General features: G+C 40.7%; 1 protein-coding gene across 2 annotated transcripts in view; it reads right to left on the bottom strand.

Annotated features, from left to right (window-relative positions):
• Positions 1-22,645, bottom strand: part of LOC146511693 (cadherin-10-like) — a 76,583-nt gene that overhangs the window by 33,726 nt on the left and 20,212 nt on the right. For both annotated transcript variants that reach the window (XM_085171603.1, XM_085171602.1), the window contains exons 2-4: positions 16,829-17,228; positions 3,459-3,753; positions 1,432-1,551 (exon numbers count right to left, since the gene is read on the bottom strand). In XM_085171603.1, coding sequence (XP_085027729.1) covers positions 1,432-1,551; positions 3,459-3,753; positions 16,829-17,062 — 649 coding nt within the window. In that variant the 5' untranslated portion in view covers positions 17,063-17,228. The remainder of the gene's footprint in view (positions 1-1,431; positions 1,552-3,458; positions 3,754-16,828; positions 17,229-22,645) is intronic.

The raw sequence follows: 22,645 nt of genomic DNA, 5'->3' as shown, positions 1-22,645 counted from the left end.
ATAACTTGTCACAAAGAGAGGCAGCAGTGGGTATCACCACACTTTCCCCCCCTAACATTTTACATATTTAAGTTTATGAAGGACATAATAAGGAAAAGCTCCGCCTACTTTAAAAAAATAAATAAATAAATGGCTTTTAGCAAAGTTTTGTGATGGTGAATTTATGAGGCTCCCCAATAACATGTCAATGTCAAGATCCATCAAACATTTGTGTTCAGGCGTCTGTACTGAGATGATGTGGGAATGATGCTCTGAATCCTTAACCCTTTAAGACCTACCATAGAACCAAGTCTGCTAGAGCTTATATTATATTTTTACATGTTATAGTGCCATTTTTGGAAGCATTTCAAGTTGATATATATCAATACAACCATTATAGCCCAAATTTTAATAATATGTATGCATTAAGTGCATAGTAATTACATAAATTTCAAAAAAGTGCAATAAACTACAAAAAATTTGAAAATCGTTTTGTCTTTTTAACATTTCTAGTTAGAGAAATTTAAGAGGCTTATCCCTCAAAACTGCAAATACAAAAAAGTTGCACAAAATAGTTTCCCACCACAGGAAATTTATTTTAAGTGTCTTTATAGTTTTATTTTTGAAATACACCAATTTTTATACACTGCAGGAAAAACGAAAATAAATATTATAATGCAAATTTGCAAAAAAGCAGCATATGCATCAAAATAAACTATTTCCAGCAGTGCAATATGAGTCCTAAGCATCCCAGAAACGACACAGAAAGTCATAAAGTCAAACATAACTTTTAAAAACACCAGTATAGGCTCATGAGGCCCTGAAGGCAAAAAACTACATTTCCGCAAAATGACGTCACTTCCGGTTTCGGGCAGGTCATGGCGGACATGCGATAGTTCGCGCTGATGGACGTAGGAAGTGTTATGAACAGCTGATCGGATCGGCAAAGCGTGTTTCTGGAATATTATGTTTTTGTTGCTACAAGTGCTTTTTATGCAGTTTTTGCAAAGCTGTATGTGGAAGGAAACTGTGACCGAGGACAAGCTGATGGCATAAGATGTAAGTACAACTCCTCCGGTTTCATATGCAAAAAAAATTATTGCGCTAGCTTATGTGGTTGCAGATCTACCGGGATTTAAAAATAGTTACGCAAAACGGAGCGTGCCCACTCTGACCGGCTTTAAAGGGTTAAGAGTCGCCCCCTACTGGTCACTGAATATAACAAAATAAGTAGGTGGAAAAAAATGGATAAAAATATCAGAATGTTTCTCTTTTATGAAAATCTTTAGACTGATTGCTTGAAATGACCTGAGTTGTCTGCTGTGAACTGGGTTTAATAATGTCTTTGTCTAAAAGAGATAGAGACACAAAGACGTCTTTATCTATCTCCTGGAGGCATTGGGATTATTTTCAGTTGAGGTTTCTTTTTTTTGCATTTTACTAAACACTGACCTGTTTCTGGATCCACGGAGAAGTACGGCTGGCCCTCCAGGATGCTGTAGACCACTTTGGCGCTGTTTCCGTACGTTGCGTCATCGGCGTCTGTGGCTGTCACCTGAATTACTGAGGTGCCTGCGGGTAGGAAGATTCATGACAATGATTTAGATCAACTCTTCAATACTGCTGAAAATTGCCTGCTGGATAATTGGTTAAGCTGATGCACCTTCTGATGAGGTGTCGGATCCTCTTCTAATCACGCCCATGCAGAATGTGACGGATCATTTCTGTCCCTTTGCGTTACCCAAACCAATCTTTATTCCTCGGCCACTTATACCCTTATACATGATTGATTTTTGCAGGTAATCAATAACTCCTAATGTATTTTTCTAAGTATATCTCTCTAAGCATGCCAGCAGCACCTATACTGGCTCTCTGCAAGCCCCGAGAAGCCTATTAGCGTATCCACAGATCTGGAGTGTCTGAGAAGCCAAATATCTGATAGCAGGCGAACGACTGTGATCCATTTTCTCTTCCAGAAAGGCTGAGGCCCTATTTCAGTAGAACAAAGGCAAACGGTTAGCCAAGTGCTACCTCCCAAATGGCGCCTTGCGGGGCCAAGTGTTGCCTCATTAAATGCAGAAGAAAATTAATTGAGTAGAAATATTTAATGGCAAAGTGGTATAAATATAGAATTGTGCAATACAATGGGATAACGACCTCATGAAACTTCTGTAATTTGATGTCAGCGGAGATCAGTGTGGGGTGAGACCAGAGTTTCCCTCCTTTAAAACCCATGTGATTTGTATGGATGAAGGATGTTGTAGAAATAAAAAAAAAAAGAAGGCAGACAGAGAAAGACCACGGCTGTCTGATTTGCTGTAAGTGACAGTTCGGGAGGATTCTTGAGCAAGTTCACCGAACCTTGATCGCTAATACCTTTAACTAGGGAATTAGACTCAAAGAGGCTTTTCTGACATGGCGGCTTTTAGAAAATATCACTGATCCACATCAGCCATCTCATCGGCAACTTTAAGCTTTCGAGACAAGAATTTTCTGACAAACAACTCAAGAATAATCACGGTTCTTTGTGCAGGGGGAGTAAATTACCCCCAACTGCAATCATTCACTTGTCAAAGGGAGGAGCGCGTCAAAATCTTGAGAGTCCGAGCGAAGGATGTCAGAGCCGTGAGACTATAATAAAACTCAAAGTGTCACATTTAAAGGGGCAGTGTCTCAAGGCAGTCACTCGTGAACACATGCTCTGCCAAGCGGTGACATCACACCTCGGTTGTTGCCATGGGCACCCGTGCTGCCCTTAGATAAGTGCCGGCCTCTCTCCTGGGGTTGCTGAACCAAGTGACAACTCTGTCACATGTCTGGGCTGCAGGACCAACGTCCCTCAGTCCCAGAAGCACGGCAGCAGCAGCAGCACAACATATAGTTCACCCCGTGTTTGCGTGCAAGTATTGATGACTTTTTTTTTTCCTATTGTTTATCTATATTCATGAGGCTGCTGTGTGCTTTTAGGCTGGAGCCAAAGTGCACCGTGAATTATTTCATTTGCTGTTTGAATAACAAGCAGGAAGGACGCCGCAAAAGCAGCGAATGGTGCCGTGCGGCGTCTAAGGAAGTGGCAGCGCAGAATCCACAATTATTCACTGTGATGACACAGCTGACAATGTCGGTAATTAAATTAAATGTCGCTTTAACAAGATACAATACTGTATTTAAAAGATTATCTGCACCGGCGCTGTCGAGACGCTTCTACCTTGTTTATTCTCCGGTCATAAAACAGCTCCTAGTCTTTCTCGTTTAATTAGTTGGGCCTTCTTTGTTGCGTCGGCATCATTATTATGATTGATAAAGTCCCATTGATCCGGTAAGGCTGGCATTTTATAACATCTCTATCCTGTTTGAATCATAATCCTTTTAATTCGGCTCCTCTTGCACGCACAGGCGCAAACGTTCATTTGTGTCAACGTTTAATTGTCTGATAAATAGCTCTTTTTAAGAGTCTAATATTTACGGCTGGGACGTACCGATGTCAGACATTTCAGGGACTCTGGCCATGTACGGGTCCTTGGTGAAGCGCGGCTCGTTGTCGTTGATGTCGTGGATCTTGATGATGAACTCGGACTCGCCCTCGAGCGCTTCGTTGGTGAAGCGGTTGACAGCTTTGGCGTGGAGGATGTAGAAGGCCTTCTCCTCTCTGTCCAGCCTCTTGGTGGCATGGATGTCCCCTGACTTTTCATCTATCTTGAAGAGGGTCCCGGCTCCTTCCCCTGTCAGGACATACTTCACGCTGCCATCGCCTCTGTCAGAATCCGAGTGAAGCTGTGTGGAAAGAAAGAGGGGGAAAAAGGAGAAAATATGATTTGGATCTGCTACAACACAAAACACCCATTTCAGGCAACAGTTTGTGGCATTTTCACTTTAATGAATTTCCATTTTGCTGATTTCTACTGCTAATTGTTACAGCACAACAGAGATTCAAACTCGGCTTTATGAAAGCTTTCACATTTGATTAATTTCCTCTTATGAACAGCGAATGTCAGCTACCCTTCCACATTTAAAAAAAAAGAAAAAAAGATCTCCTTGTTAGCCTGAGCAGAAATGGTGACAGTGAACAAAAATCTTCATCTGCTGCAGTCCAAGCTGCACCGCTTGATTGACGGCTGCAAAAACACATCCCGGCGACGAGCGCTTTGCAGCAAAGATGTCAGCAAAAATCACATTTCAAAGGCGAATCGCGGCATTTCTGATCGACTGCGTGCACATCGCTGATCTGACCAATCTGGGCCCTGGCAAATAAACGCTGACAGCTTTTGATAAGTGTGTTTGGTGTTATTTAACAGATTCATATCATCTCTGGTAAACTGTCATCGTGTTGTGACGATACACATTCACCTCGCCTCTGTGAAGCTCGCGTCCTGCCGAGAAGAAAGCCAGCAGCCGGAGCGTGTAAAATGTCGCGTTCACTGCTACTGTTACTTTTTTACTTTTCGCTGAAAGGGAGGGTGAGGGAGGGGACACACACATACGCATGTCTGTGGGGTTACCAGCATGAGTGAGCACACGCCCCGCAGCCTGCCAGTCCCTGATGGATCAGCAGCAGGACCAACATGCCAGAAGACCACGAGAGCCCACTTGTGTGTAGAGCTCCTCGTTATTATTATTTGCTCTGTTCCTCCCTATCTCCTGTTTAATTTTTTTCTGCATGAACAGCAGCTTAGCATGCTCTGACATTTTAATTCCACAGCCAAATCTCCCCCACCCCAACCACACACACACACACACACACACACACAACATATTTATCTCCGAGAACTCATCAAAAGCTTGTCCAGTCTTTTCTCCCCTCCCACTACTTCCCTTCCTACTTCCCTTTCCCCTTTTTTAATAACCAAGGACACAGTAATAATTGCAGGGTGGGGTGGCGGGGGAGGTAGAGGGCAAAAAAGGAGCGCACATGTTTGCAGACACGGGCAAACATGTCAAGCATAAACCGAGGCAAACGCCATCCGAATGTTTACCCGCGCAAGTGGATGCCGGGATGTAATTCCGAGGTCCGTTATTGACACCTCATTAACTCAAGTGAGCCGGCTTGAATGCTTATTTTTTTTCCTCCCTTTTGCGCCGGTAGTTTCTGTTGTGTCTATAAAGGTTCTTGGCTCAGCCGGTGGACAGACTGAGGGGGGGATATTGTGCGTCGCAGCCGGGTCACGTGGGACCACATTGCAAAGTCTCCCTTCTCATCATATATTAAAAAGCTTTTCATCGCAGGTGCTCGGAAGCTTTACTAATTCATGCTGTTTTATCAGGGCAAAGCTGGCACATGTGAGATGAACAGCTTTGTGGATTAGCATCTTTAACACTGTTTTGTTCGACTGCTTGAATGCTGGTAAAAAAAAAAAGACTGTTTTCATTCCTTTCTCTGTCTGTCTAACCAAGCCAGTCAAGTGTGTTGCAAAATTTTGACTATCCTCGGATTAGGATCTCGAGTGTTTCATTCACCCACTTTGAATTCTGGTCAAAACAACTTTCCTGTTTTGTTTTGGGGTTGCTTTTTTTTCCGCTCTGCCTAACCAAGCCAGGAGAATATTCTGCAGAATTGTATTTGTTTTCTGTTCTGCTTTACAGTACGTGCTCCCAAACAGAGACTCAGTTGGCTGAAAACAATCCACTTCAACATTATTATCTTTCCCCCGCTGTTATAGCTGCAATGTCCTTCTCTATGATTGTCTATCAAGCTGCCTATCTCTGCCGGCACGACAATTCAGTTAATAACTGTTGAGTCCTCTCTTTCGGCTGAGATGTGAGATAGACAGTGTGACATATGCTGTGTCGGCTGTCATTTCTATGGAAACAGAGAGCTCTCGTGGTTTTGAAGACTTCCTCCTTGCTACACTGAAGGATATTACAAGGAAGCTCGGAGTATCGAACTCCAGCACTTGCTGCAGCGACCCTGTCCCTCCCAGTTGCCCACCTTGCCGGTGAGGAAAATTTACTGCTGCCCTTCTACTCAAATTAAGGAGGGGGGTGGTAAGAAGAAAAAAAAAAAAGACTCTCTCGGAAATCAATGTGGCAGCCCAACGTGCATTCACAACAGCCCTTTGATCAATTTATATCGAAAATACAATTAAACTGTCACAGGGGGAGAAAAGAAAGCCACATGTGCATTCAGTTTGGTCACCAAGAAGCCCGGGCACATCAATAGCTTGCCTTTTCTCCTCTGCCCTCCTGTGGCACCAAATCGTAAAAAAAGGCAGGGAGCATGATGCTATATCCATTAACACTTGGACTTCTGGTCTTTTAAAAAACAGAAAAAAACTCTGCAAAAAAAAACTTCAACAGAGCCATTGCTTTCCTAAAGGCAGTCACATCACAACGTCTCATTTCTGTTAGCGTACGACCCCGCTGTGTACAACATTTAAACTGTGTGGCAGGGTTGGATGGTTTGGGTGAAGTACTACCGCAAATACTGACTTTTAAATTAAACGGAAGAACTGAAGAAAAAAAACAAACACACTTTTTTCTTTTACAAACGGTAAAAAACACATCAGAGCTAAACCGGACAGGCGCTCTCTAGTAAGTAAAGTTAGACCTCAGTTACACAGTTCTAGTACTGGTCAAAGACTTCAATTCAATTCAATTTTATTTATAAAGGTAGACCCTACAATGATACATACAGAGAAAAACCCAACAATCATATGACCCCCTATGAGCAAGCACTTTGGTGACAGTGGGAAGGAAAAACTCCCTTTTAACAGGAAGAAACCTCCAGAAGAACTTCCTGGCAACTATCAGTTGGTAGGGAATGATTTATATTCCATGGCCAGTTGACGAGTGGTTGCTGGCTATCATGAGGTGAAATTGGTTGCAAAGCAGTACGGACTTTGGTCCCTAGCAGGTTGATATGGTTACCTGCAGTTTGTATAATTTTCAAACGTGTTGGTTGCAGCAGTATAAGACTTTTATTCTGAAATTGAAGGTTTTCCCCATTAAGTCCATGTTTTATACTGTCTATGTGCCTGGTACAATCTATCACTTTTAGCTAGGTAGCTAGCATTGCCTTGTGTGACATTGTCCTCATCCTATTAGAGTTACCATAGCTCTATATTTTTAATTGATTTATGGAGGATTTGCCTGGGTTTCAATTTAGCTTCAGTTTTGCTTTAGTTTGATTTAAATGCTTTAATGCCTGTGAAAACTAATTTGATTGTAGGTTTTATTAGCTTCATTAAAATGTACAACTACAAAATTATCTGACGCAGCATCAAGTACACGTCACACTGTCACTAAACACACGCCAGGAGGACTTTTCATGTAGTCTCCTTGTGATGACAAAACTGGCAGAACAACTTAAACTAAACTAAAACTAAAAACTTTGCTGTATATTTTTATTTTATTTTACTTAATTACTTGATTAATTACTCCAAATGTTATGTTTTGGGTTTTTTCTCTAACTGGCTAAAAAATTGTTGGTGGACTAGATAGCAACCTTTTCCAAATTTAAACTTTTAGCCATTATGAGTAAACTATCGGGGTAGCGTACTTGGTTAGCTTAGCACAGCATGAAGTTGCTATTCATTTGAATAAATGACACACAAAAGTCTAGTTCAGTCTCAAACTTAAGTGGCCGTCCAATGAGATGGCAGCGCCATCAATGCTCATTTAAGTGTTCAAGTAGAACAAAACAAACAAACAAATAGATATTTCTGAAAAAAAAAAATTTGTTTGTTTTTTAAAAATTTCAAATATTTTATAACAAGACAAAACTGCAAACGTGAACCAACATTTTTTTTCTCACTCTTAACAAACTGAAGCCTTTCATTGAACCAAATAACCAGATTGTGGCAGCACTTCTGCTATAATTTTATTCATATTTAACAAATAAAAAGTGTCCACATTAGTTTTTGAGTCTCTCACTGAACTAGCAGCATGTTTGTTCACTCTGCTCATACTGCCTTCATATTAAATCATTTTTTTTGCTTTTTAAAGAACTTATTTTAACATTGCACTCAACAACAAACAAATCCTGCTTAACAAGAAAAGTAACTTCAATGGCCAAACTGCTTTATATGTCTTCACGTCAATATATGGGCTGCAAATAAGGGTGACGTGGGCCACAAGTGATCCCCGGGCCGCAAGTTTGAGAGCCATGGTCAAGTTACTGAGGTGTAGATTTTGCAACCTTTAGAAATATTACTTTAACGTTGCGCTAACCAGCTAATTAAGCATGTTATTCGTCATACAGATTTGAATTGAAAGTAAGTAAATGATCAGAAATGTAAAACTAACAGTTCTGATTCTTTTGGTCAGTTTTGTACTTATTTAACAGGATTATACATTTACTTAAACGTTAAACATTATGCAGTTACAGAACTTTGCAAATGAGATTAAAATCTCATTAACTGGCTAGGATTTGGTCGAAATCCTCCTTTAACACATTTAACTGTGTCAAAACAGTTTGTAATAATGTTTCTAAAATTAGTGTCTGTGTCTGGAGGGATAAAAGAATATGGAAAGAATGTGGAGAGTAGTTACACTCTCATCAAGAAAAAAATGAAACTTGATTTCAGAGAATACTTGAAATGAGTCGATTTGCATGGGAAACAGCCTGAAATGTTCTCACTTTTCAACAAAATTGGAGTTCAAGGACTCAATCACAGAGAAAAATGACTCGTGAGGAAGAATTCCTTGTGAATTGTCTGCGAAACAAACTATAAAGCATTTGCTTCAAGCCTTATATCATCAATAATGGCCTATATATATATCAAAAACCCTTCATTCAATTATCCCACTTTGTTAAGTGACACGATAATATTTCTAAAAGCTTGTAATTTCCCCCCAACAATGAAAAACAAACATATTTCTGTTCCTACATGCTTCATCTTGCAGTTTGAAGTGGGCTGAGAGGTGAAGTGGCACTCATCAGACATCTGTGCGTGATAACTTATAAGCGAGCTGTCTTTGTTTGTGAAATTAATCAGCTTCAAGAGGAGCAAATGTTAGCGCTGACTCGATCTGGTCGCCATTTGTGCTTCACTCGAGTTAGGCCAGAAAGATGGCACTGGAAACAGGCTGCTTAGGGCAATTAGCCAGTTAGCCTTTAAGGCCTTGTGTCCTGGCTTGTCGAGAACTGGCTGCCTTCTATGTAGCCAGATGGTAGCCTCAGACTGTGTACAAAAATAGCCTATCAAATGTCTGTTGATGTGTAAACTTGAGATATGCAGTGAGAGCGGCTGCGACACGAAGGTGAAATGTCACTTAACTTACAATCCTCACTTGCGGACATCTGACATCTCTTGTTTTGTGCATAATTTTCAGCATGTTGTATTCTAATCACAGGCAGTTGTCAACAGTTGAACTTTTTTGTATCACTTCAGCTACTAAACAGTCATAAATACACGTTTAGTGCTTTTTTTAAATGGTCATTTTTGCTCTTTGTATCACAGTAGGTTCAAATTTAGATACGTTTGCACTGCATGACATTACTAAGAAGTGTTGCTTTTGTCTTTGAGTGTTGCTTGAGCAGAAAGAATAATGCAACCTCTTTGCAAGAAAATAAAAATAATTTAAGTTATATTTAAATAGGAAAAAAAGAAATTAAATGAATGAATGTTGATACCATCTACATTTGGATTGGCTGCCTATAAACCCTGCTTTCACCATCCAATTCTCCCTGCCTCCAGGTACGAAATCGACAGTGCAGCCAACACAAAGCAGTAGGTATTGGTAACTTTCCTCAGGTGGGTGGAAAGTAGGAAACCCTAACCAGCTAAGGAAGGAGTTCTGTTGCAAAGAAAGCAAAGAAAGAGACTGAAAAGAGAGACTGCATTGCTCCTATATTAGCTTCTATTCATTGGTTCTCAGCTATACTCAGATCCTTACAAAGTTCCCAATGATCAGTGCCCATCACGTCTTAAAGACCTCCATATTATCCCAAATGCAGCACTTAGATTGCAGGCTATTAAAGATTATTCTTCAAATGTTCCTTTTCATGAAGCTTACAGTCAGGGCTGGATCAGGTGACCATGAACCAAACTTTAGTCATAGGACCAGGCTGCTGGGGGACTTCCTGTGATGTATTCCCATGCCTTTGTTTACCTTTTATCACCACTAGTTTGCGTTTTCTTCTGTTTGTCCCTGAGTCCGGTTCCTCTGTGGGTCACTTCCTATTAACAGGGAGTTCTTCCTCCCCACTCTCACCAAGTTCCTGCCTATAGAAGCTCATCTGATTAATGGGGGTTTTCTCTTTAATGCTTTAAGGTTACCTTGATAAAACTGTTGTGATTGTTGCCAAGCAAATAAAACTGAACTAAACTGGAAACCTCAGGTTGGGATTAGCAATGGTAGCAGCTCCAGCTGGTTCAAAAGCGGTCAAAATGCTGTTGTTCCTCTACAATAACTAGAGAGTTGTTATAGTCAAGTGTTGAATTCTAAAAAGATACACTACTTGACCTATTCTATCTGGAACTGCAAAATTAATAAACTCTTGTTGCAGTTGTTACAGCCACGCAAAAGCAACACAATTCTTCTACAAGAAATATTTAAATGCCCTTTAATCCGTTCTTTGTGGCATTTTCAGTAAATGCAATCCAAAACATACTTTATCTTTTTAATCTGTGAGGAAAGAGCCTGAAGCAACTGTATAATTAAGAAGCGTAATATAATAAATGTTAAACAGTCATTTTGTCAAGTGTCAAGACTTGAATAGATGAACATTTACATCTTTTTTGACTGCAGATGTGTCAAAGGTTTTAACATGTTGGCGGCTCTACTGTTAAAGTCTAACTATTCTTTGCTCTACTTCAGTAAACAACATTGTTTAAAAGCTTAAATATATCTGTGTGTTTGTACTGAATTCAAGAATAAATTGATGCAATATTCCATATTTTATATTTCTAAACCGTAAGATTTTTTAGTTTGTCTTGAGGAAGAAGGGGATCCGTTTTGGCATCAACATACTTGGCAACGTTACATTTCTTTTTTACAGTATAAAAAATTAAATGACATTAAAATGAGACTCTAAAGGCTTCGATTCCTCACTGAGACCATCGCTTGGCTCAGTTAAATTCTTTAATAAGTTGACATTTTTGTTTCCTTTGTGTCGAACTTTCTTGAGCAGGTGGGGCTGCTTTCACTCAGCCGAATAATGCCGGGCCAACGAAATACTTGTGATGTCGACGAGAGAAGATTAATTAATCTGACAGAACCAGTGGGTGTTTTAAACACTGGTAGGCAGGTGATAGCATGGAGATAATTGCATGTGCCCTAGACATGTTGGCGTATCTCTCTCAGACATCGCTTCGCCCCTGCAACGTTGTCAGACAGATGTTTACCGGGTGTCATCGCCGCAAGACCTCATCGCGCCCGTTTCCTCCGAAGCTCACGCGCAAAAGTGCCGCCCCCCCCCTCGTGCCCACACTTCCCAGAACACAACAGGGAACTTATCGCCCAATCAATAAACACTGCCAATGCATGCTCCAGGTCGCCACTGGAGACCTGCAGGGGCTGCCATGTCTAGAGTACAGCCAGGCCTGCGCCATATTGCAAACTCCTTGCCTCTGTGCCAAGGTGAGCAGCTGGTAATAGGGGGGGGAGTATGAACGGAGACCAAAAACCACCACCACCAGCCCCCCCACACACAAAAACAAAACACACAAATCCCTGCACCTTTCCACTGCCATAAGACTCGCGAGTCCTTTCCCCAGGATGCCTCAACCGCTGAGTCATACAGGGCTGTGGAGCGTATTATGTCTGTATTCATCAGCCTTTTTTTGTCTTTTCTGTGAGTTCTAGCCTATTACTGGAGGCTAGTATTTGCAGGTGCGTGCGTGCATGTGTGTGTTTGCATGTACGCTGGGGTGTTTGTTCACTACGCTGAAGACTCTACCCACCAGGCCCAGAACCACTGGGGCCTATCAGGGGCTGTAAATACTTTATGAGATATGATAGTGCAGCACAAACACTCCTCAACCACAGGCCATTAACCATTTTCAGTGGATATGTGCCCTTTGGTAAAGTAAGAAATAATGAAATAAACAAACATTCTCTTCCCCCAGTGACAGCCCAGGCCCTCTGAGGCCTGTATGCAGCTCGCCTGCTAATGAGAGGCAGTGCAAGGCTTCCCTTTCTGCAGGAAAAAGAAAATCATTGGCCAATACAGCGAGATTAGCAGCCAACCAGCTCCCCAACAAGCCACTGCCAGAGTCTTTTCCATCACATCTTGATCGCTTCTCTTAATTTCTTCCTGTTCCAGCTGCTTTTGTTACGCTCGCTCTGGAAAAAATTGCAATTTCATTTGTTAGTACTTCGCACCTCGATAAAGCTGTTGTAAAGAGCAAAAAATAAATAAATTAAAAAAACTAAGCCGAGGGAGATTGAGTTTACCAAATAACTGCAGACGCGATGTTGTAATTCAAGTGCAGTTTCATCATTCTATCTTTTACTGTGTGTCAAGCGCCGCTCCCTTGTTTATAATAACCTGTCATTGTGTTATTTCCAGTTGGTTTTTTTTTCCCCATCACAAACAAAAGCGGTTTTGTTCCACGCTGTGCTCGCCGGCTGCCACGATGTCATTCGCAGTGACAAAAGCCTTCTCTTTTGTGTTTCTTGTAGTTTTTCACCCATTCGGAGCCTCTACATGGCAAGAAATATGGCCTCCACCTGAGGATACAGATGCAGATGCTTGCGCTCTATGTTGGGCCATGTGTTCAACTCAAAAGCTATTCATTCCCTTTAGGGCTTCATTCATCACTTGTACTTTATCTGGCAATTACCAAACAGTAATTGCAATCAGATAAGATCTACATACTGCAATCCTATGTGACAACTGGCTAGTGAGCTGACAATGAGGAAAAGCACCCAGCTGCACGTACTTAGGAGGGGAAACAACAAGTGCTCACAGTCATGATTAAGTGCGCTGCTCGAAGGTTGATGCTTTAATGGTGTCTTCGGGATATGGGCTCTTAGGTCGCGGCCTCCTACTCTCTAAGTATATACCTCACTCAGATAATCCATTCTTCTTATGCTATTAGTCCCTTTACAAGCTAAAAGGACAAGTGGGACATCAATCACCACTCTCCAAAGACAAAGTGGTTTGATCAAGCTCTGTATTTACTTTTGATCTTCATTCATTCTGGGGTTTTCTTTTCAACTTTTTTTTTTTTTGTTCTTTCTTGTATTTGCTCGCCCGCAAATGTTGTAATCCTTTTAGGCAAGAACTGAAAGTCAACCCTCACTCGGGGAGGACGTATGTTGCAGAATCTCATTTGGTTGGATGACTCCATCCTCCGCGGACGCACGATAGGAATGCAAAGCACTAGCCCCATTCAGCCCCTCGCACAAAACAGCCTTTCTTCCGACTCAGACATCCTGACCTTGCCACAACGCTTCACAATCTCCTCAATTACAGTAGGTTGGAAGAGGAGACTGATATCTTGACTTCCGCTTCGCTGCATGTAAAGCAAGCATTATTTGGCCCATCTTCTTGTACGCCCCCTCCCAATGTTATCTGGGTCGACACTGTGTTTTCATTTTGTTGAACAAATAATACCTTCGGCGGAAGTCATATTTCACTGTAGGGCAAGACAGCCGCTTTAGGATGGTTTGATGTGAGTGGAATGGACATTGTGCAAGCAGCTACAGAGCTGACAGTAAGCACAAAATATATTGGACAGCCGACAGCAAACAAAGCCCGGGGATGGATGGATGGAAGTCCGATATGTGAGCATTACCCGATCGGAGTATCACGTCACGTCGACTAATAGATGACGGGTTGATTCTCGCATTCGCGGGGACAGAATGATACATTCGTATACAGGACTTTATTTGTTGCGAAGGATGTCATTAAGCGGCGATCGTTGCCACTGAGTGTAGTTTGCAGAGAACAGTTATATAGTGTATATATTATGTTACCGAGACAGGTAGTTAGGCTCTGCCTATCAGTGCTATTATAGGAAATGAATATCAAAATTTCTGTATCAAAAAATCAAAATTTTCTATGTGTGTGACTGTAGCATGTAAACAAAGCAATATTTGGTGAAATGTGCATTAATTTGGACTGATAAATAACAGATCGCTGTCTTCATAAATATGTATTGACAAGACAGCACATAATGAGGCATTTTTAGATGGACATAAATAGCACTGCCTCAGTACTGAAAGTTCATGTTGTGTTGCGTAGATGGCGTCTTCATGCAAACTGAAAAACAAAAAGGTAAACAACTAAAAAGCATTAAGAAAAAAGACACTAAACAGAGAATCTAGGGACTGCAAGTTCTAATTTGCAAGAAGCAGTTCATTACTTTCTCTTCTTTTGCACTGGTGGGTGATGCGTTTGATTTTTCCATCTGGCCAGTTTCAGGCGTGGGGAAAGCCGCAGTCCCATTATTTTACTTACAGCAAACAGCATTATGGAAGGGCTTGTTGAAACAATGTATAAAAAATGAATATAAAATAACCTTTTAGGGATGATGTTTTTCAAGTCTTTTCAGCTTTTCTTAAAAAACATAGGATTGGGGTTAGGGTCGTTCCCAATAACGATTTCAGGGGATTAATATATTTTCTATATTTTGGAAAAAGGCAAAAGAACGTTTTCCAAAAAAAATTATAAAATATTTTTCATGTGCGTCATTTAGAGTGAGTCGTCATAAGTCTCAGGTTATTGCACGTAAAGTGACAAGTGTGCCCTTGACCTTGATGCAAGTGTGACCTTGCATAATATGAGTAAAGATCCAGTAGGTGAGCATTCTGTGCAATTTGGATCAAATTGCAGAATAATGATTTTTGCAAATTGTGGACAGAGAAAGAGGCGACGTCTTCTCACAGCATGAAACCCATGAACTAAAACCAAAAATGGCCTATTCTGATATCTTCGCGTCAGGTTTAGGGTTAGTTTTGGAGTTTGGAACGATAACTTAGACCTCACTGTGTTAAAATGTCTTGAATACAAATGTACAATTAAAAGTAGAAAACTATTTAAAATTTATTTTGTTTGGGTCCAAGGCCAACAGTGTTGGAGTGTTTCTTGAAAAAAAAAATGAGCAAAAATTGCCACAAAATGAGCAAAAGTACAGACTAGAACCAAAGTAACAAGCCAGTCCCAAAGTATCCACTACCATATGTAGGCCTACATAAAACAGCAGTCCTACAGTACCTGTGCTTGTGCAACTGAATCAAATTTAAAAAATCCTACTTTAAAAACACAAAACAAAAGAAAAAGTTTCAGTTTAATTTTGACAAAATCCAGCTGCAGATCAAGGAGACTGACAGCCTTGGCATTATTCATTTAAATAATTATATTCATCTAGTTGTTTGTCAAAGTCACACTTAACCACTGGAGGGGAAAAAAGAGCCAAATGTAGGTCTGGAGCCACAAGTTCAAGACCAGTCACTGTGACAATTTCACTGCTTTACACATTCAGATCACACACAAGCCCATGGTTTCAGTTCAAGATTTGGAGAACATTCATCAATACTTTCTATTTAACCTTATTGCTCATTTTAAACTGACGCCAACTGAAAAGAGTAAACTTTAACTTCTGCTGTGAAAGTTTGATCTTAAATTTGACTTGAAGTAGTATGCAAAAGGTCCTGAAAGGTCTTAAATGTAACTCGTTTACCTGCAGACACCCTGTTTACAAATCTGAATTCTCAAAGACGCCCTGATAGCAGACATATACAACCAATCTCCAGAATCTACTTTGCTGCAAACATCTTCATTACTACAGCAGTCATTGCTGTTGGCACTTTCTGGTGATCACTTATCAATTTACAATCCAGACAGTTTTCGTAATGACGTTGGAGACTCTGTATGTGCTGCTATTTTCTTTTCCAAACTATAATGCTGTTACGGCTGCTCTCACCAACTACTTCCTTTCATTCCCCGTGAACAAATTGAAGATGGAAATTGAAAAAAGAAATATATGGGTGCAGTTTAAGCCACACCAAATGACACTTGGGCCCAAATTGAGAGCTATATGTGCATGTGTATAAAACTACGAAAACACGACTTGCTCGTTGTTAGTAATAAAAATGATTATACTACATAAAATGGAAATTCTGACCGTTTTTACACAGGTTTTGCTATAAACATACTATATTTTGCATCAATAGACTTTTCCCATGTTAAATTGTTCAAATGTGAGAGAATCAGGTCCAGCTCTCACTAGCCTGACCTCTGCCATTTATTTTATCCAAGTAAAAGCACCCCGAGAGTAGTGCACTCTGGTATTTTTCTTGTAAATCTTTCCTTCCGATTTTTACTTAAAGCATCCTATCTTCATAAATATTAAGTACCGACGGCTTTTCTACGGGGATTTACTTTAATAGATGAACACCAGCACTATCTGAATTTGAATTAGCAACTATCTATAAGTCGAGATAGTAAATCTGAGGAGGCATTCAGCACCTACTTTTGTCACTTAGTGCGTTTTTATACCTGACATGCTTTCTGTATGCAATGGATACGCTTTAGTGTCCACAAAAAGTTTTAAGGTTCAATTTCCTGCCTTAATTAGCATATTATATTATGGCCATTTTGTTTTATTTCCATTGATGTGTCTGATTTATGTGCACTCACTGAAAAAGCTCTGAAAACTCATCTGCGGGGCTTATTGAGGTGTCTGTGCATGCACTTAAAACTGGTACCTAGACATAGCAGAACAAAAACCGAATCGCTGTTTTGTTGTTTTTTTTATCACATGTTTCGCCTGTGTGTAATACTTGTGCGTGAGTGGATGGTCGGATGTGGGCTCATCTTTAGTCATGACATGAAGCTGCTGTGTTTCATCAGCAGCAGGTTTCGGTATAACAGAGCAGCTGCAGTTTGCATCTGGCTGTAGTGCAGATGCTCTGCTGCATCTGACAAAGAAAAAGGAAAGAAAGTTGAGCCTTGTACTACCTTTCCGACGTACTGCTTATCGGTCCCGGTGTACTCCTCCAACAAAAAGAACTGGTTCCACATCCAACCTCGCTTAGAGCGTCTCAGTGGCACTCCGTTGGCATCCTGTCCTGTCAGTCCTGACCCCCTCCGCCCCCCTGTAGTCCTTCTCAAGGCCCTGAGCCCTTGACCTGGAGAGCTGAGGTGGACCATGGCCCACAGCACCATAAATATGCAAACTTTCCTTCTATCCATGGCCACGCCACCACAGCCTTCTGTTTTCTTTCCACTCCTCAGTGGTCTGTGTCCAGGGTTTTTTTTTATTTGTTTGTTTTCGGTCAGAGTATCGGATCAGTTCTCATGCTGTAATCTACTGAAGCAGGAAAGGCTCCTCAGACTCACATTGGGCGGCAACCAGCATCTAGAACATTTACAAAGACAAAGCAGAGTGTCAATATTGGGAGGAGAGGAAGTAATTTGTTACTGCACAAGCTCTCGTTTTGTTTCATAACCTGTCGTTAACACCAGCTTAGTCTTCAGTGCACAATAACAAACATATATCTTTAAACACTTCTTAAGAATCTACTGATATGACGACCTATGAAGTCATTTTATAGCCACAAAACCTCAATCTTAAACATAAGGAAAAGAAGGAATTTATATTATGAATGCAAAAGACATTTCCATCCACATCCTCGCCTTTACATTTCCCTTCACTTCTCACCGCTGAATCGCTTCAGTGATCTTTCACTTTCCCTCCAGATGGAACTGATCAGCAGGAAAAAACCTGCGCGCTACAGGTGGTTTACTGCTGCTGGGAGCTTTCGTTTGCGTTCGCAGGTGAACTGAAATTAATTAGTTGTAGATTTTGTAATGAGCCAAACCTTCAGCAAGGTTCAGCTTCTCAAATGTGAAGATTGGCAGTTTCTCTGTGCTTTACCACATTTCTTAAAATAAACATCGGTAGTCTCGACAGTTAATAGCCAAGGGTGTGGTTGATATGAACAAACACAAGCTGTACTCCAAATGAAAAACAAAAATAAATAAAAGGCTGAAAAAGTTTCACAGAGACAAACCTATAAAAAAAACCCCCAAAAGATGAAGATTATTTGTTATTTTGGAGGCAGTCCAATGCTTGAACTTTTTGATCATTAAAACGGCTGCACAAAGTTTTCCAAGTCAGGTGCATCTCCAGAGCTCCAAGAGAACTGCTATCAAGAGCTCAAACCCACGACAATAAATAACTTCATGCATGCAGACAGCAACGGGTTTGCATTTCTCTGAATTCTATCGCAATTAATTGCTACTTGACCCCTTTCTCGTCACAGACCGATTCCATTGTGCTGCCATTTCCTTTCTGTCTTGATGCTCTGAGGTGGCAACTGACCGTGTGCAGCTGCAAACCTACTAAACAACTATTTCAAAGGAAAGATATTTCAAGTCCATTGCACAGAGCTGCAGTAATTTGGGTTGTGCTGCAGTCTCCAACTAGTGTTTTCCCTAGTGTGACTGCAGCATTATATTCACAGTTAATTTGGTCATGCAATGCTTGATTTTCATGTTGCATTAGCGAAGCTGTGGCAACACGAGTGCAGCGGGTAACTGGTTTGCATCTCCATTTTAGCAGAAAAGAATTTACATAAAAAACTTAATAATAATAATAATGAAAATCATCATCCATTTGTCATTGCTTGCTAAAGGCAGTGACCCATTAAGAGCAAATGTAAACATATCGGGGCAAGGCTTTGTTGAGTTAACATGACCACTTATTCGAATCAAACAGAAGGACTTGCAAATAATATTTGGCCTCTAATACAAGGCTGCTGCAAATATAGCAATGCTGGCCTGTGCAGCTTAGATAAATAAATGCCCCGGGCATTGTTTAGGAAACGTTGTATATCATTATAATTTCAACATTTTTTACATTCTGTGAATAATAGAAGTGAAACAATCTAAATGCATCACTTTGGGATTATTTAAAAACCAACTAGGTGACCCAGAAAAAGCTACATCACCCTTATTTTTTATTCCCATATCAAACGTTACACGTTGAAATCAAAATGCTCACGTCAAAAGATTTCGTGAAAATCAAATACAGGAAAAGCTGGGCACAAGACCAAAATGATAACAGGAATGCGAAGGGCAGACACGCTCACATTTCTATATGCTGAATGTCAGTCATCTGATTGATGGGCAGGCTGAGCGCTGCCTAACACGCTAAATTTAAGATTAGTATGTTTGCACATCAACGTATAGGCTTACATCTTGTACAGCATTTGTAGAGCTTTATCTGAATTAAGCCTCTGAATCAACATCTAATAGAGTACACGGCTGTATGTGGAGCGGCCCGTTCTATCTTTTTAAGCAATCTGCTTCTGCACACTTTATCTGACCCAGCAGAATGCCAATGGAGACCCTGGGCAATGTCGAGGCCCGTTTATTACCTAAAGATCAGGGTAAAGATACTGAACAAAATGACTGTTTGCAAACCATACAGAATGGGCCTTACGTGGGCGGCAGAATATTGGCGCTCCCACCCATTCTCTTTTTCTGTCCGCTGTCCTCCAAAGGCCAGTGAACACTGGCAAACGTACGAGGGAAACGGAACAAGAAGAACAGCAACAGGACGGAGGTGGAGGAGGAGCAGAAGGTAAAAAGAGAAAGAAGGCCATGTATTATGCTTTTGTTCTCATTATTCCTCAGCGGCTGGGCGATATCCAGGCCGCCAATGTTCCTCCGATGAGGTTTGGTAGGAGGGTTATCAGAGGGTCCGCTGGGGAGCGTCTGCAACGTTCCTCCATATCGCGTGCTCTCAGAAGGTGGGAGCAGAGGGATGAGGGGCCTGGGGAGAGGGGCAGTGTAGCCTCGGTGTAAGGCAGGTTTGGTCAGCTTCCCTGCGCAGACTATATCAGAGAATGAGGAAACGATGTCTCTGGACATGAATTAAGTATCCTGACCTGCATGCAGAAGTGCAGCCAGACAGACTGAAGGGAGTGAGAGAAATGGAGCGAGAGAAGAGCGAGGAGAGGAAAGGTGTCGGCTGATGGGAGCAGAGCCGGTAGTGTTGTGCTTTTGCTGTAGATACAACAGCTTAAGTTTAGTTTAAAATCTGATGCTGCAGAAATAAAGAAGAAAAAAAAACCCACACATCAAACAACCGCTGAGATTCATACAAAACAGATGTCGCACTACATCGACTGGGACAGCTTTGCAGCAACTTTTGTACAGGGATTTTGATGTTGGTTGGGTGTCTTTGTAGCGGCTGCAGATTTCTCCACTGTGCCAGTCTGTCAAGCTGTTTGCGGTGAAAAAGATTCGGCTCAAAACATAATGGAGAGTTTGATGCAATTGTGCGTTTTCAGCTTATTTAGCAATGTCTGCTGCATTGGCAGAGGTTCACGAAGACAGTTTGAATGTCTTATTTACTTTCACTCCTACAAGCCGATCCCAGAGATCAGCCAGGGCACAGACTCCGACGTCATGTAAAGATGCTTGTCGACTGAACTGTTTTTATTAACAATGCTGCAGCGTGCTTTTGTTTGCCTTCCTTACATACCCAATGAAAAGAAAAGCGTCTCCTGGTGAGCTGGAGATCATCACAAAGTTGATCTGCAACCTTGTTTTGACAAATGTTGAGATGCCGTGCAAAATGTAAACCAGGATACTGACTGGGAAGTGATTTAAAGCATGCACTTCATTGTATATCACAGATAGAAATGTGTGTATACATCTTTTTTTGTATCTTTTTACATTGGGCAACAGCATTTCAAGCTTCAGAGGTTTAAGACTCTAGTACTACCCAAACCCAATGTTTTACAGAAAAGCAAAACTGATTATTTTCTAAAAGAAATATGATTTTTTTGATGTGTGTCTTGGAGGAAGACTGTTTTCTGATTACCACGTGTTAGAGTTAAGGCTAGGGTTAGGACTGCTGGTTAATACCTCAGCATCCAAAACTCAAAGCAATTCATATTGACACAAAGAGATTTTTGAAATTCTCTGAATCTCTTACTAATGTTATGCAGCATAGTTGATAATTTCCCCAGATTAATGCTAATAAGTCTTTCACAGTGGTGAGCCCGTTTACTTCTGAAATAGATGTGATTTTACTATTTTACACCCAATAATTTTACTGTTGTTGGTAATTAGTTAAATGTTGTCTTTACATTGTTTTTAATGAAAAACATGCTTTAAAACATTTTTATGCCCAAACCTTTATATTACATGTAGCACTTCTAAAACCAGAGGATTTTCAGACACATGTGTAGGTGTGCAATATTTTCACACAAGTACAATATTGTGCAAAAGGCTTGAATTACCCCTCATTATTATATCTTTCTAGGAAAATGGGAAATAGATGTGTTAATAGTAATTTAATGAAACATATAAGGCAAAAAGAATTTGTACAATCCTTGAATATTTAGTATATACACAATAATACAATAGTTGCCCAGGCTTCTTCAGAGCTCTTCTTTGAATCTTGCCTGGTTTTTGTTCCATCCTCTGTGAAGATGATGCCACACTGCTTCAATAAGGTTGACGTCTGGGCTCTGAGGAGGCCAATCCATGACTGATTGGTCTAAAAAACAAAGCTGTTGCCAATCAGATGCTTTCCAGATGGTATTACATGGTGGATCAACATCTGTTGGTACTTTTTTGTCTTCATCGTTCCATCAGTTTTACAAAATGAAGCCCAACCATAACAAAGCCTCCAGCGTGTTTTACTGCAGACTCTTACTGTTCTATTGCTGCTGATTTTAAGTCTAGCTCTGGTGTAATTCGGCATTCCTCATATTGTTCAAGTTTCTCTTTTATGCCGCTTCTTCTTTTGTTCGCCACTTGTTTAGTAATTTAAGGACACCATGCTGAGATATACCAAGTTTTTAGCTAATTGGTCTTCTGCAAATCACCTTGCTGGTATAAAAATACTATTTTATGCAAGTCAAACTGTGTTTTCTTTTGCATTTTTCATAAATTGAACTAAAGAAAAGGGAAAAAAGTATGTGTCATCGCCACAGGCTGCTAATAACAAAAATACAATTTCAAATTGGTTCTTTGGTAAGTTGCCTGTTATGTGTTGACACAACAGTCCTTAACAAACACAAAAAACACTGTAAATGGTGATTTGCAAGGAAGAGGTGATTGTCTTCAGAAAGCCTTGAGAGCTACTGGTCAACACAACTTTAAAAAATGAGGCAAATTGCAAAGACATTTGAGTGACTCAAGACTTTTGCACAATATTGCATTTAATTTAAAGGCCAAAACGTAGAGATATTTAGTTTAGACTTGCATCCAAGAGAATCCATATGTAAGAAACAGTACCCATATTTAACTTGATATATATTAGAACCTTATTAAAAAGACATGCTGATGAGTTTCCATTGTCCTTTTAAGGAATAAGTTACCGTTTGTACACATTTCAAAAGAGGACTGATCAGACTGGTCTTAAAAACTAACCATCTCTTCAGTTTCACAAGTGTTAAGTTGTTTATGACAAAAGAAAAATATCAGTAGAGCTGCTGCTGTTTATTTGTTCTTTGTATTCATAAGCGTGAATGATGGCGTGTCTTGTGGACTGCATTGTGGCACGACTTCAAAGAAAACCAGATTCTGTGATCTGTTAAACAAATGTCAAACCGAGTGTTTGTTTATGTCGCCTAGATGAGACGCCGAACTTCTGCATGCAGGACACACGTGCCTAAAGTTGGATATCAGGTACTTACTGTGACAACACTAAGGGGCAAAAGGGGTGGGGAGTGAAGGAGAGGTAGAAACGTCCTGTCAGAGCAGCGTCAGCAGTCAGGCTAGGAGACTGGCCCATCCATTACGCTACCTGTC

This window comes from Neolamprologus multifasciatus, chromosome 9, assembly GCF_963576455.1.
Source record: "Neolamprologus multifasciatus chromosome 9, fNeoMul1.2, whole genome shotgun sequence".
Taxonomy (NCBI): domain Eukaryota; kingdom Metazoa; phylum Chordata; class Actinopteri; order Cichliformes; family Cichlidae; genus Neolamprologus; species Neolamprologus multifasciatus.
This window is presented reverse-complemented; position numbering and strand designations above follow the sequence as displayed.